Source organism: Podarcis bocagei (genome assembly GCF_964188305.1).
Source record: "Podarcis bocagei genome assembly, chromosome: 5".
NCBI lineage: Eukaryota > Metazoa > Chordata > Lepidosauria > Squamata > Lacertidae > Podarcis > Podarcis bocagei.
Genome location: NC_138129.1, coordinates 19,906,595 through 19,922,736, shown reverse-complemented (window position 1 = coordinate 19,922,736; position 16,142 = coordinate 19,906,595). Strand labels below are relative to the sequence as shown.

Genomic DNA, 16,142 nt, shown 5'->3' with positions numbered 1-16,142 from the left:
TGGTTTTTCCCATTCTATTGTTTCCCTCTATTTCTTTGCATTGCTCGTTTAAGAAGGCCTTCTTGTCTCTCCTTGCTATTTTTTGGAAATCTGCATTCAATTTCCTGTATCTTTCACTATCTCCCTCGCATTTTGCTTGCCTTCTCTCCCCCGCTATTTGTAAGGCCTCGTTGGACAGCCACTTTGCTTTCTTGCATTTCCTTTTCATTGGGATGGTTTTAGTTGCTGCCTCTTGTATAATGTTATGAGCCTCCATCCATAGTTCTTCAGGCACTCTGTCCACCAAATCTAAATCCTTAAACCTGTTCCTCACTTCCACTGTGTATTCATAAGGGATTTAACTTAGATTGTATCTTACCGGCCCAGTGGTTTTTCCTACTTTCTTCAGTTTAAGCTTGAATTTTGCTATAAGAAGCTGATGATCTGAGCCACAGTCAGCTCCAGGTCTTGTTTTTGCTGACTGTATAGAGCTTCTCCATCTTTGGCTGTAGAGAATATAATCTGATTTCGATGCTGCCCATCTGGTGATGTCCATGTGTAGAGTCGTCTCTTGTGTTGTTGGAAAAGAGTGTTTGTGATGACCAGCTTGTTCTCTTGGCAGAACTCTATTAGCCTTTGTCCTGCTTCAGATGTAGTGGAGTCCAATAAATTCTAAATATTATTTTCTGTTTTATACATAGTAATTGTGCTTGGACTAGGAGGAGTATTGGTACAGCCCTCTTCTTTTCACATGTCATGCATTGATTTAGCATGACCGTTGCTCACAAAAAACTACTCTGAGTTATTGGAGGAATCATAGAATCATAGAATAGAATCATAGAATCATAGAATCATAGAGTTGGAAGAGACCACAAGGGCCATCGAGTCCAACCCCCTGCCAAGCAGGAAACACCATCAGAGCACTCCTGACATATGGTTGTCAAGCCTCTGCTTAAAGACCTCCAAAGAAGGAGACTCCACCACACTCCTTGGCAGCAAATTCCACTGTCGAACAGCTCTTACTGTCAGGAAGTTCTTCCTAATGTTTAGGTGGAAGCTTCTTTCTTGTAGTTTGGATCCATTTGTAGTTGTAGTTTGGATCCAGGAAGCAGGGACCCTGGGGAGATGTTCTTAAAGCTGGGATATAAAACTGGGGCAGCGCTAAAACCAAGTTAAAAAAAGAGACTGTTTAGCTTTATTTCTCTTTAGGGAAGCTTTTAATGTTTAACAGACCATTGTATTTTAATATACAATATACCAGATGGGTGGGGTATAATTAAATTATTATTATTATTATTATTATTATTATTATTATTATTATTATTATTCTCTTCCGGCATGTCTAGGCATTTGTGAAAATGGCAGGACACCATGTCTCTTTCCTAGAAGAACAAGTCCTCGAGGCAGAGAAGGCTCATGCCATCTTTCCCTACACTGTGCAGAAGCTGTTTGGCTCAGTAGCTACACCTTCATTTAAAAAAGTAAGTGTCAAAGTTCTGTGATGCATTGGAGGAGCGGGGGATGCCTGTTGAAATAACCTCCTTACAGTTATCCCATTCATCTGGTGTTACTCTTTTTATTTATTTATTTATTTATTTATTTATTTATTTATTTATTTAGAGCATTTTACCCCAATCTTCAGCCAAAAAAGGACTCCCAGAGTGGTTTGCATACAGTGGAATAAAACAATGAAATTATTAACTGCTAACAGGGCGTTGTGGAATGTTGCTATGTGCTTCTTTCTTCCCTGGAATTGATGCTTTTTGGCAGTGGGTGGAGAATCACTTTTAGAGACACGGAGCCCTGTTTAGAATTGCAATTTGTGGCCTCAAATGCACCTCCCACTTACATCTTAAGTGCCGACAAAATGATTATTCGGTCCATCATACCACTGCTAGAATTCAAGTCCGCAGCAGTTCGTGAACCTGAGACATTGGGATACAACCTCTATTTCGACCACAAAAGGATGGCTCATATCACTTACCCAAGTAATCTTGAGTTATGTACCTTACACACCTCCGTTTCTTAATCACCAGATTAGTCTCTTTCTATGCCAAGTTGTGTGCAGGCTTTGCAAAGGCAAACCAAGAAACTATTAACTATTTATTTACAATTTTTATCCCACCTTTCATCTAAATAAAGCCCTTATGAAGATAAAACCCCATAGAAATGAAACAAAAATTATAAATTTCAATAAATTCATTAGACCAGAAAAGCAGTAAAAAAAAGAGGACTCCTAAAAGTACGGGAGAATAGGACAGACTTCTCCCTGACTCCCAAAAGAGAGCAATGAAGGCAAGAAGTAAACATGTAGAGTTTCATAAAAGGCCATCTCTCTAACGCCATCTCCCTAATTTCTGAAGAGAAGGGTCCCCAGAAGCTGACATAATTTGTCAAATCAGGTTCATGTGGCAGATGGTCTTTACGTACTGTGGTTCAAGCTGTTTAGCACTATAAATATTGCAACCATTTCTTTTACTTGAGTTCAGAAACAACACAGAAGCCATTGACAAATCTTTAACCAGTGGAGTAACGTTTTCGTAGCAGCCAGTGCTGGTTAAAAGGTTGGCTGCCAAATTTGTTGAAAGTACAAACACTTTTCAGAGATAGCCCCATGTATAATTCATTGCAGCAGTCTATCCTGGATTTTGTTAGAGCACAGTAAGCTGTTGCCAGGTCATCTCTGTGATGAGATGACTTCATATTCAGGTTGTTTGTAGGTGAATGTGGTTTTGTTCTGTTCCTTGCTAATGACTCATTTTGCCGTGCTCTTAAAAGCTCTGCCATCTTCTTTAAACAGAAAAGAATTGTGGACAGATCTCTTATAGTTTAAAATATAATGTATTTCCTGCAAATACATTTTGAAAGAGTTGTAGAAAGGTGAACTTTTTGAGGGTTATTTTCACCTTGAACTTTAAAGCAATATGTCTGCTTTAAAATCCTGTTTAATTTTCTGAAGTATATACACAAAGTATCAAATGTGGTGACGATAATAATACAACAAAACAACACCACCACAAACTGGCTTGTAAGTATCAACCAAATTTACTAGAATAATAGCTAGAATAGAGATAGAATTATAACCATTCAAACAACAAACATACTAAAGTGCCATGTTCAAGACAAAGCCTGGAGATACTGTAAACATGGAGTGGATAAATGTACAACTCTATCTTAACAAGTTACATGTACAATAAACATTATAGACTGAATAAATGAACCGTTCAACAAGTAGCGTAAGTCCAATCACGGAACGGCAACCCCGTGCCGCCACAATGGGAAGGGTAGCACAATGGAGAATATGGGGGGGGGGGAATTCAGAGCTGTTTTTCAAAGATTGAACTGGATGAGATGTTCTTCAAATGGGTCTTAAGTTGTAAACACAAAGCCGTGTACATGGATCAATCACGGGAAGGCAAATCTGGTCCTAATTGCACGAATGGTACTGCCTACACATAACAGCCCACAAGTGCAGCGGATACAATATACACAGTTTTTAGTTGAACAATTTGTGAACTGTTGCAAGACCAGAATTTCTGAACATAGGTCCAAAATACGTATCTTATGTTTAGACTTCCCATTAGTCCAGCATTTCCAGCAAGCAGCCCATACAGAGAATGATCTGAGTTTTTTTTTATCTTGTCGACCTTTAAAAAACTACCTTTTAGAACCATAGATATACGAAGAGCCTTGTTACAAAAGGAGTATAAATTAATATTTCAGTTAGGAACCTTATATCAAAAGAGTTTGAATACTGAATTCGATCTAGGATGCTATGTATGAGTTAATATGTATACTGTTGTTTGGTTGTAACAGAAAAGCGATGCTGCACCTTTAACCATGTAATCATGTGATGATTGATTCTATACACCTGTATTGTATTTAACTGCTTGTTATGAGTCTGAACACTAGCTGTGCCTGTGAATACCTTCTTTATCCTGAGCAAACCATTTTGTAAGATTGGGTAAGGTACAGTTTGAGACTGATATTTTCTAATTTTTATGGTTTACCACACATTGTAATTGGAGTGTTATTTTGTATCATGCAGCTTTTCGGACTGATGAAGCATGTAGCGAAACCTGTAATATATCCGGAGAACAGGTCTCCTTTTGCCTACTTGTGTTATTCTCACCAGGGTGGTGGCTTTAATTTGCCTTCCCCTGATTGATCCATGTACACGACTTTGTGTTTCCAACTCAAGACTCATTGAAGAACATCTCATCCAGTTCAATCTTTGGAAAAACAGCTCTGAAAAAACTTTTCATATTCTCCAGTGCTACCCTTGCCGTTGTGGCAGCACGGGGTTGCCGTTCCGTGATTGGACTTACGCTGCTTGTTGAACGGTTCATTTATTCAGTCTGTATAATGTTTACTGTTCATGTAACTTGTTAAGATAGAGTTGTACATTTATCCACTCCATGTTTACAGTATCTCCAGGCTTTGTCTTGCACATGGCACCTTAGTATGTTTGTTGTTTGAATGGTTATAAGTCTATTCTAGCTATTATTCTAGTAAATTTGGTTTATACAGTACTTATAAGCCAGTTTGTGGTGGTGTTTTTTGGTGTATAATTTTCTGAAGTGCCAACACAGAGGTCAGTTAATGCAAAATCATTGCTACTGCAGTGATATTTAAAATGGGCTTCTAGTTGAAGTTATGTAGCTCAGGGCACATTCATACAGCTGCATAACATGTTTTCAGTACAGCACCCAACTCTGGAAATGCAAAAAGAATGCCAATTTTACATACTAGGCTAAGTGTTCTGCTTACATAGGGCTGCTATGCAAATGGAAAATCTATATTGGCTAAAATGTACTTTCAAGTTAAAAATCCTTCTGCATTTCCCTCCACGTTAGCAACATTCACACAATAGTAGGAGAGAATCTCAGAGTTTATTGTCACGCATGAAAAGAACCTTTGAACTGGTTAGCAGAAAATTTAGTATCTCGAGGTTTCTCATCACATAGTTACTGAGTATTTGAAGGCAGTCAACAGAATGTTTTAATTGTCTCAGTTGAAAACTATTGTTTAGTTTGATCTCAGCAGTGGTTGGTGGGACATGCCTGACTTCCCAATGCTGAGCATTGCTGCGGCTTGCTGAGAGGGATAGTGGTGGAGATCAGCTCGATGTAGGTGTGGTGGCAGGAGCATCAGATTGGATGATAACACCTGATCAATGAATGATGAACTTTCATGTGTGAACTTGGGCAAAGTTACCACTGCATGAACCTCACCACATTGACTTATGGTGTCTGTGTGAAACCCTAGCCTTAGGTTTACCGTCACTTGTAGGATTAGAAGCAAGTCCGACATTTAAAGGTTGCATTTTTATTTTATCCTTCCGCTAAAGAATTCAAAGCAGTGTGCAATATTTTCTGCTTTTTCTGTCGACAGAGATAGATTAGGTTTCTTGTTCACAATATCATACTAGCTAAACCACATTAGAGACAGATAAGGTCATCTGGGCTGTAACAGCTAGGTCAGAAATCCTAGTTCAGTTGACTTTGAAAGTTAGTTTTAAAACTTACCTAGTTGTTGCATTGAATTGCAACTGAATGAGTAAAATGTTTTGTTGAAGCCATTGGAACATTTAAGGAACTAGATTTAAGGTTGACTTTGGAGCATCCACACATGTACATGCAAAACAGTGTAAGACAGCACAACAGTTTAATCTTTCTGATTGCTCACAAAATAAAAATATTTATCCCAGTCCACCAGAGCACTAGATGCAATAGTATTTTGCAACTGGCTCCACCTATGTTGGAAATTATTGCTTTTGATTTGCTTTTGAATTGTTGCTAAATGCATTTGACATTTAGAGGACGATCACTCCCCCATATATGTAGGACATTGTTCCTTTCTATTTGTGCAATGTTTCCGCCCTTTTCTCTTCATTATTTCACTAGCTAATCTTTTCAGTGAGAGATCAACCATGCAGGTATGTAATCAAAATTCTAATATGGCTTTTACACTATTTTGGAAGCTTATTCAACAGCTGAATATAAATGTTAATAAAGTAGACCAAGCACTCAATGATAATTTTTGTTTGTATTCTGCTGAGTTTTGGTTTTCACACATACAGTAATTTGCAGTCTCATCTCCTTAAAGCCCATCCTCTTAATTCTCCCAGGTTAAATGGAATGTTATCTCACCTCCCATTTTACCCACACAACATCCCTGGGAGGTAGACAAGACAGAAAAATAGTGACTGGTCTGAAGACTTATGGGTAAGAGTGGATCAGAACCAGAGCTGTCCTTTTTCCAGCCCAAAGGTTTCATTCCCTCATGAGTGGAGAGCCCCCTACAAGCCCCAAGAACCAGATAGAAGGACCTGGGTGGCCTCATTTGGCCCCTGGCCTTCAGGTTCCCAACCTGTCCTATATGGTTGGACACTCTAATACTACAATATACTGCAGATATTCGGTAGCACTATGGCCATGTTAAGTTGTTCATATTTTGGAGCCCTGTCCATAATACATAGATGCTTGTTATCCATATTTCAGGGAAGGAAGAACTGTCTGTCTGAACAAAATCCCATGTGTCATCAGTTTGAAAAATATCTTTGTGTTTTGGGAGGAAGGGCTTCTTAAGGCAGCACATGAAGGTTTTTGAATTACACAAACATTGTATGCCAAAAAACCCCCAACCTTAATTTGAAGTTGTGCTTAGGCTAATAATAAAAAAAACCACCACTTGCTTACACGTGGTTGCATGTACTCCCAGTTTTGCCTTAGCTGATGTAATTAGACTGGCCATAATTTTCTAGATTAAAAAGTGGCAGCCCTGTAGCTGGTTAATGCAGGTATGCATCACCTGAGCCCATGCCCCTTTTGCTGTCTCACTGCTGCTGTCACTGCACATATGACACTCTCAAAGATCTGGCTACTTGCCAACAGAAGCTTGTTGATGTCTCTTATCAGGTCACTGGAAAACTGTCAGAGAAGCTGCCTCTGGTGTGCATGAAAAACAGGAGGCTAACAGAAGCAATATTGAGCAATGCTGGAAACCTCCAGGAAAGAGAAGTAAGGGTTAGGGGTCCTTGTGTGCAATCTATAGAGGAGCTTTTAACAACTTCCGCTGTTGAATACATAAAAGATATTTCTGAGTCATCTTGATCATGGCTGACTCTCACTGAAAGCTGTAACTGGCATGCTACTTTAGGTAACATTTTAGGGATGGAATACCTCATATTTGTGTGGCCCTGCTCCTAGCTACTTTCCAGACCCCTATCTCAGTTCCCATGATTCCCCCCCCCCAACTTCTTCCCTGTTGCAGTTGTTCCTGTTCCAAGGAGGAATCCAGCAGTAAGTTGCAGTTTCCTAGGATAGCAAATGGGAGACCTAAGTTTCCTTCTCTTCCTCTTCTCAGTTAAACTACTCTGGAGAGGTGGCAACTGGAGGTGCGTGGCTGGGAACTACAGAGAGGTAGCCTCCTCTCCTGTAAATATTCAGATTTTTCACTCACTTGGTGTTTCATAGGCTCTGGTGTTCACTGAAAGGAAATAATCAGAAAATGGAAGACAACAGTTACGGTACTTGCTCAGCAGGAAGAGTGAATCTGTGGCTCTCCCGATGTTATTGAACTATAACATCCATCACCCTGACCACTGACCTTGCTGACTTGAGGCTGATAGGCGTTGGAATCCAGCAGTATCTTGAGGGCCCAAGGTTCCCACTCCAACTTACTGAGTAGTTGGGCAGCCAGGACTGGCAAATTATCATCATGTATTCTAGATGCCCCTTTGAAGAAGGGTAAGACTATTTATCTTGTAAAAGTAGTAGTGACTTGGCCTTCCTTTAAAAAGGCAAACCAGTTCCTTAAAAAATATGATCTAGCCAGTTATAGGCCTGTGCCCAGTCTTTAAAGAAGTTTTTGAGCAGTTGGTAGTAGAGCGACTTCAGATGTGTTTGAAAATAATTGAGGAAAGATGCACTATTTAGTCTGGTATCAGACCTCATTTGGGGGCAGAGAATACATAGGCTGCCCTGGTGAATTATCTGCTCCTGGATATCTACAGGAGGAATACTTTTCTGCTGATCTTACTGGACCTCTCAGCAGCTTTTCTACAGAGGACCATGCTATTCCAAAGGGTGAGTTGTCCTTTCTGGTCTGGGTGTTGGGGGTTGGTCTCTGGTAGTTTTATTGCCCAATTAAACTGGATATTTGGAGACACAGGTTCAACCCAATGGAACTTCATGCATGGTGTTCCACAAAGTTTAGTTCTTTCACCAGTGCTTTTAAATGTGTAAGTTAAACTCCTGGGAGAGATATTCCTGAGATTTGCTGTTGGCTGTCATCAATATGCTGATTAATCTCTATTACATATCTGGAGCTGCTTTTTCTGTCCTTCACCCGTGTGTTTTAAAGCTGGTCAGAAGGATTAAGTAGAACAGACTGAAATAAAATCTAGACAAGTCAGAGAGGATGCTTGTGGAAATATTGTGCCCTGAGGGTGAGAGTAGAGCTTAAATAAGGCAGAAATTGATGGAGTGGTTGTTACCCATTGGTGCAGGTCTGCAGCTTTGGGATCATCTAGATCAGAAAATAGAATGTAGACGTTTGTTCCATATGTGTTAGAACAGACATCTGTTCGGTGCTTTACATAAGTTTCATTTCTTCTTGAAGCCTTTTTGTAGTTTTCTGGAGTGAGGCTTTTTACCTTTGTGTTGTTTGCCTCCATGTGTTGTGTAATAGGAGCTAGTTGCAGCTAAACTGTCTATGTATGCTGTATTCTGGCCTTAAAGAGCCTTGAGGCAATATGCACAACTGCAGTACTTTTCTAGCATTCTTTCTCTATTTATGAAGAGCAGCACATCAGCATTGTATACTGTTGTCTCTGCTCCCCACCCCCCTACTTTTAGCATTCTTCAGGAACTCTGGACCGGAAGTTGCCCTGGCTTCACTAAACATTGGAGAGAGAATCCACTTGTATTGGCTGAAGGGGGTGGTGCAGAAGTGTGCATGTCTTGCTCCAGCGTTCACATTGTTTAAATGCTCAAAAACTTCAATACAGATTCAGCCATCTGATATGCTGTTAAGCCATCTGATGTGCAATGCATGGACTTGACTTTGTGTTTTTGGCAAAGGCATTATCCTGCATAACTAAACTCTTAAAAAACAACAACACAGATAGTTCTGTTGCTTTTGAGATCACGTTGGCTGACAGGACATCATTTTTACTCAGGAGAACTAGAGAGAATTGATTAAAACTACAGCTTCTAGACAGTTCTGAAACCAAGATCCTATGAGACCACTGGCTGCCCATCTCCAGATGATAAAAATGCATGTTTTCAGCTGCCAAAGACTGAACCATAATGAAATCACTAGAAAGGAATGTTACGATCAGATTTCAAAGATCCTATTTTGGTGCAATACAGTCGAGCTGCCTCTAGGGATGGGGGAGAAACTGGATTCAGTTTGCATTTCAGATTAATTTACCTAATTTGCATTTACTACCAAAACACAGCCATTCTTTGAAATTTGCACTTCTCCTAATTTTGCAGCTTCTCCGAACCTTCTCTTGCCAAGTAATGAGTACAAAAATGCATCTACGAATTTCCATATTACTGAAAATAACACAAAAAATGAATTATTTTAGGGGAAATTGCTTTGCAAAAATGCATATATTAGGCAAAATTGCAAGCAAATGTATATATCAGGAGAAATTTGCACTAAAATGTTGATGAATTTTTATGAGGACTGTTATTAAAAATGTAGGTTGATGTGGAAATATAAAGAATTGAATTTAAGATTGAAAAATTGAGAAACCAAAAATGATAGATTCACCCACCCCTAGCTGCCACTATGCTATAAACCCCCAAGTATATTGCTACTTTTCTTTGCCATTGGCCTATTTGACCTATTGTGGAAAGCAGAAGAAACTCAACTCAGTCTCGGATTGGATCACATTTTTCTTTGGAATAACTCACCAGAGTGAAATTTGAGAACTTCTCCATGTCAGTTTTGTGCTACATCGGTACAACATTGGCTTGTCCTTCTTCCCCAGTATAGGGTAATTTAGATCTTCAGATCCCTGAAAGAAAAGGAAAGAACTGAGGTGGACTTTGTGACTTAATGTTCCAATCTTCATAATTTTTCTGTGGATGGAGACTGTTATGTGGGGATGCACTGTACATCAAGACAGTCCAGTTGCTTTGGTGCTGAATCTCTGCAATATGGTATCAAACAATGCATGTGCTTTCTTTATTTTGGACTCACAGATGTCCATGGAGGCGCAGGTCAATTCTGTATCCAGGGCAGCTGTCTCCCAGCTCCATCTGGTACGCAGGCTGAGACCCTACCTGTCCATGGACTGTCTTGCCAGAGTGGTGCATGCACTGGTTATCTCTCGCTTGGACTACTGCAATGCGCTCTACATGGGGCTACCTTTGAAGGTGACTCGGAAACTACAACTAGTCCAGAATGCAGCAGCTAGACTGGTGACTGGGAGTGGCTGCCGAGACCACATAACACCGGTCCTGAAAGACCTACATTGGCTCCCAGTACGTTTCCGGGTACCGTTCAAAGTCCTAAATTGCCTTGGCCCAGTATACCTGAAGGAGCATTTCCAACCCCATTGTTCTGTCCGGGCATGTGAGATCCAGCGCGGAGGGCCTTCTGGCGGTTCCCTCACTGCGAGAAGCAAAGTTATAGGGAACCAGGCAGAGGGCGTTCTCAGTAGTGGCGGCTGCCCTGTGGAACGCCCTCCCAGCAGATGTCAAAGAAATAAACAACTATCAGACTTCTAGAAGACATCTGAAGGCTTCCCTGTTTAGGGAAGCTTTTAAGATTGGATGAATCATTGTATTTTAATATTCTGCTGGAAGCCGCCCAGGAATAATAATAATAATAATAATAATAATAATAATAATAATAATAATAATAATAATAATAATATTTACAGGAATGTACATTTGTTTCCTAAGTAATCGGTTCAAAGTTAATATTTTTAAAAAATAAATGGTGTCAAGAGCATTGCAGCTATTGAAAGTAGTCCATCATATGAATTTGATATCAGGTCAGTATAATAAAACAGTGTATTTTATGCGAATATTGTAACTTTATTTCCAGCTCCGCAGTTGATGATCTTAGCATTTATTGTGCCTCCCAGCAGATTTGGTAGAGCACAACCCTGCATTCATGTTTCAGCCTGGGGGAGTGGCTTATGAATTGCACTGTCAGGCTTGCCCCTTGCTGCATTGATATCTATGAGCTACAACAGGGAAGCATAACTCGTTCCAGAGGAAAGTGGTTGGGCGTCTCCTGCCTTTTCCTGTGTCCCTTTGTAGCTGCTCCTTCGGCTGGGACTGCAGCATGACAGTGTTTTCTGCAGCACTATTGACTAAGTGTCTGCATATGTTCCAGCCATGCACAGGCAAAATTACAAAGGAAGGGCGTTACATTCTTGATCTGGGCCTGGTTGTGAAATCACATAAATTGGGGAGCACCCCACTTAATAGGGAGGCCATGCGGGAAGGGGGGTGGGTGGAGAGAGAGACTCATCCTGGAAATTGCTCAGGGCTGCTGCACAGCCTGCCCGCCTGCCTGAGGGCAGGCAGTGCATGCAGCAGCTGGCCAGGATCGGTGCAGAGGCAGGGAGAAGATGCACCACTGATCAGTTGAAGGCCACCTTCTCTCCCTCAACCAGCAGTCCCAAGTAAGGGAAGGGCATATTTATATATTTATTTCACAGCATCCCACATAAATGTGGTTGTGTGTGAGTGGAATGCACATAGGGGGCAGAGCTGTAGTTAAATGTCTGGCATTCGGTTGCATGTTCCTGTCACGTGAATGGATTCGTTGCTGATACAGGAGAAGATAATGTTCTACTACTGTGCTTTAACTAGAACAGCAGTAGCAAGGATTGTCGTGTTCTGGGACTGATTGCCCTCGATGAAATAAATCGGCGCAGCGCCAACAATGTTTACATTATCATTAAAGATATTCCCTGCTACTTAGCTTCCCCACCCCTCCCTCACTCCGTTTGTCTGCTAGTCAACATTTTATGCTCTGAGGCTAGATATCTAATTCTGTTTCTCTGTCTCAGTTCCAAATGATATATGGATCTCAAGTCAGTCCCACCACTGCTATTATGGTTTGTTTTATGGGGGGGGGGGGAGAGGTTTCTGTCAATTCAAGAGGAATTTCAAATTATGTATGGGAAAAGGTGGGCTTTTTCTTCCCATCATTTCTTCTAGAATTTGGGGCCATTCAGTGAAACAAGAAAAAAAATGTAGTTTTTAAAATGGCACATAAGTAAACCATGGCATTCACTGTGCAAGTTACAGTGGTGACCACTAACTTTGATGGCTTTGAAAGGGAATAAGACACATCATAATGCTTATATGCTACCTACAGGTTCAGAGGCAGTATACTTATGAGTTACAGTGGTACCTCAGGTTAAGTACTTAATTTGTTCAGGAGGTCCGTACTTAACCTGAAACTGTTCTTAACCTGAGGTACCACTTTAGCTAATGGGGCCTCCTGCTGCCGCCGTGCTGCTGGAGCACGATTTCTGTTCTCATCCTAAAGCAAAGTTCTTAACCTGAAGCACTATTTCTGGGTTAGCGGAGTGTGTAACCTGAAGCATATGTAACCCGAGGTACCGCTGTACTGTGCTAGGGTACAGCAGTAGCAGAGGCGGTTATCCTGCTTGTGGTCCTAAGGCCTCTGGCAGGTCTCTGTGGGAGACAAGATGCTAAACTCTAGTTCCAGCTTCCTCAAACTCAGCGCTCCAGATGATCTCTGGCTAGCAGGACCAGTGGTCAGGGATGATGGGAATTGTAGTCTCAAAACATCTGGAGGGCAAAGTTTGAGGAAGCCTGCTCTAGTTAGATATGGTCTGATCTAGCAAGGGGATTCCTAATTTTCAAAAATCTTCTGAATAGACTTGTGGTAAAAGAGGGGAGAAGTTTGTGAATTTAATACGTTTTTTTTCTTTAAAGAAAAGTTAACTAAGAATCACTCAATCGTGGGATAGTGTTATGTGGGGTGGGGCTGGGGTGTAACCACTTCTTAAAACGTAACTGCTTAAGCCTTTATTTAAAATGAATTTACTTTTTAATGCAAAAGACAGTTAATCTGTGGAACTCATTGGTACAAGATGTTTAACCGTTGAATGCTGTAACAGGAAATGGTTAGACTTAATAAAAAGTGAGCCTGCTAACGATCGTGACAGTGGCATTATAGATCAAGTTTCATGACCCACCCAGCAGAACTAGCAAAAATGCGAGAGTGAAGCGTACGAGAGACCTGTGAATCACATGAGTGCTCAAAGAGTTGTGTTAATAACAATAAAGAATTACTGCTAGGGGTTTATAGGCTGGTCTGGTACGTTGTTGGAATCGCAATTTGTGGCTAAATGAGCCATAGTTTTGAGCCATAATGACACCCCTTAGGTGTCCATTACTTTGTATTTTCCAATTTTGGCTGGAAACTTGCACCCATAATGAAAGCTAATATGTACGAAGAGGAACTCCAGAAACCTCCACCCCAGACACATCTTAAAGTGATATGTCTCCTGAAAATCATTTAAATGATTCATTTGGAAAGGGCAGTGGCACAGCTTTGAGTTTGTGGTGCAGTATTGTAAATACTAAAATTCCCTCCCAGAGTGTATTGGAGCACATCTGCATGGATTGTACAGCTCTGCTTCTAGCTAGTTTTTCACTTTAGCCCTGCCTCTCGCAGTCTGGTCTGGGGAGTTGATTGCTGCCTTCCTGTCTCGCCCTCCCCCAACTCAACTTCATGCATGCCTCTGGTTAGACCCCTCCTATGCCATTTCCTCAGTGCTGCGGCTGAGTGGTGTTACCACTTTAGGTTAGGTCAGATTAGTCATGTTTTTTTGGACACCTACCACTTTTTTAAAAGGTATTTTAGCAACACTTCTCCAATGCAGTCGCCGTCGCCTTGCTAGAAATAGAACTCTGTTGCTTTTTTGAAATGTTAGGCACTTCATTTTTCAAAGTTTAGAACAAGTTCTGAAAGCATGCGTAACTATGGGGGGGGGGGGACATCCCACATCTCAAATTCTGGTTCACAAGACAGATTGATAATGGCAAACTCATATAGTAAATTTGCCGTTCTATCTATGGATGCTCATGATGTTTTCAAATATTTGTTCTTGTTTGTTTTTGAGAGAGAGAGAGAGAGAGAGAGAGAGATTACAGAGAAAATTTGAGACACCAATGACTGGAAAGCCTTTGACGTAATTTAAATATTGATGGTTGTTTTCCAGCATGTGAATTCCATCAGTATATTCTTTAGGAAAGATTGCCTGTAATGTTAGGTAATGCCCTGGGGGGCATGGCGATTTACATGAAATTTAACTTGGAACCTAACATTTACACTTGGGCAAAGACAAACCCAGCCTAATGTGTTACTAAATCCTGTAAATAGATGTATAATTTTCAAGTGATGCCATTCAGAAGAAGAACGGGAAGAGTGATAGAATGAGAAGGCTGCTTTGAGGGGTCTGTTTTTAAAGATGTGGGGGAAACACACACACCCATCTCCTTCCGAACTTTAAAATACCAAGGGCAGCAAAGGGCAAAGATGATACAGCAGAAAGAAGCACAAAGGAACTGCAGGACCCCTCAACTCAGTTTCAAGCTGATTGGGGACACTGCAAGAAATACTTAAATAATTGGGAGAAAGTAACGTAGAATAGGAACTTTGCAAAAGTTAAAGTGTATCTGAGACACATCCTATTTGCAAGTTTTGCATCCTGCTCAGCTTTGGAAGCTCAGCTTTGCCAATTTTATGCTGCTCTCATGAAACACTTGCAGTGTGGCTCTCAGCACCAAATGCAAGGATCCTTTTGAATTTTGATTGTTAGGGAACAGGCCTGTTGAATTCAAGTCCAGTGCCATTAATGGGACTACTCAAGACTTTGGATATCACACATAGACTGCAGCCTATTTGAACCTTATTGGATCAGGGTGACTAAATGTAAGTTTCCTTTATTTTCTTGGTGGTTGCTTCCATTTGCACACATCTAATAGAGCTGGGTTTAAGACCGATATATTTAAGATCTAGGGATGTAAAGCACTGGATAATAACAATTCTTTAGCTCTAACTAAATTAATTGTAGTGTTCTTCCTTTACAAGTTAATTTACCAGCTCATAACCGCAATACCCCCATGACCGCCTCTTCCCATGTGAACCAGTCCAGACCCTGCGATCATCATCTGAGCCCTTCTTTGTGTGCCTCCTCCATCAGAGGTCCAGAGGGTGGCAACACGAGAACGGGCCTTTTCTGCATTGGCCCCTCCATTTGTGAAATGCTTTCTTCAGGGAGGCTTGCCTGGTGCCTTCACTATGCATCTTTAGACGCCGGACAAAAATATTTCTCTTTAACCAGGCCCTTGGTTGATTAATATTCTTTGGCCTATTAAATGCGTTTGTGGAAGGGGGGGTTATTTCTTTGTTTTTGTTTTATTATGTATTTCGTGTTGTGCGGCTTGTTGGCAGTCTGGGTGGGGCTTGCTGCACCCCCACTTCTCCGATGTATCAGCTGTCCCTGTTTAGGATTATAAACATCTGGAATCTGTTACTACGAAGGGTGACTGAAGTAATGGAAAAACTACTAAATCGGTTTCCTCTTCTCTGTTTCCCCCTTCGGATTTTCAGGATTTTGACAAAGAAGCAGGAAGGTAAATATGAAAGAGGGCATGCTGATTCAGATTGCCCTGTTCTGCTTCTAAAAAGCTTAATGTGGTAGTAAGAGCACAGAAATAACATTCTTGGACAGTTACACTTTGGCTGATTTCTTTCCCTTCATTCATTTTGCTTACTATCACTATTTTACTCTAATCCTCTTTCCCCTCCCTCTCACTCTCAAGCCGAGAATAGCAACCCTATTCTGAAAGTCATGCTGTTGTTGATGAGACTTGGGATGGAATAAAGTTCTATTAGCAATTTATAGCTGTCATTCCAAAACGGTTTGCTGCCATTAGAGAACTGCTACGTAGTGCACCATGAGACTAAATTAAACAAAGGCTCTAGTGAGCCCAAAATATCAACCTTGGAGTAGGGTGCAGGTTGCACCTATGCTTTGGCCTCAGAACATTTCTAACACACCCATACCGGGTGTGTGTGTGGGGGGGGGGTTCCCCTGTTGCAGCATTGAAATTAGAGTATGCAATCACACCCAATACAGAAAT

The 16,142-nt window shown here is 40.9% G+C and overlaps 1 protein-coding gene across 1 annotated transcript in view; it reads left to right on the top strand.

Annotated features, from left to right (window-relative positions):
• BCAS4 (breast carcinoma amplified sequence 4) overlaps positions 1-16,142 on the top strand; it is a 45,439-nt gene that overhangs the window by 21,412 nt on the left and 7,885 nt on the right. The window contains exons 5-6 of the mRNA XM_081196743.1: positions 1,326-1,460; positions 6,900-7,001. Of these exons, the coding sequence (XP_081052869.1) occupies positions 1,326-1,460; positions 6,900-7,001 (237 nt within the window). The remainder of the gene's footprint in view (positions 1-1,325; positions 1,461-6,899; positions 7,002-16,142) is intronic.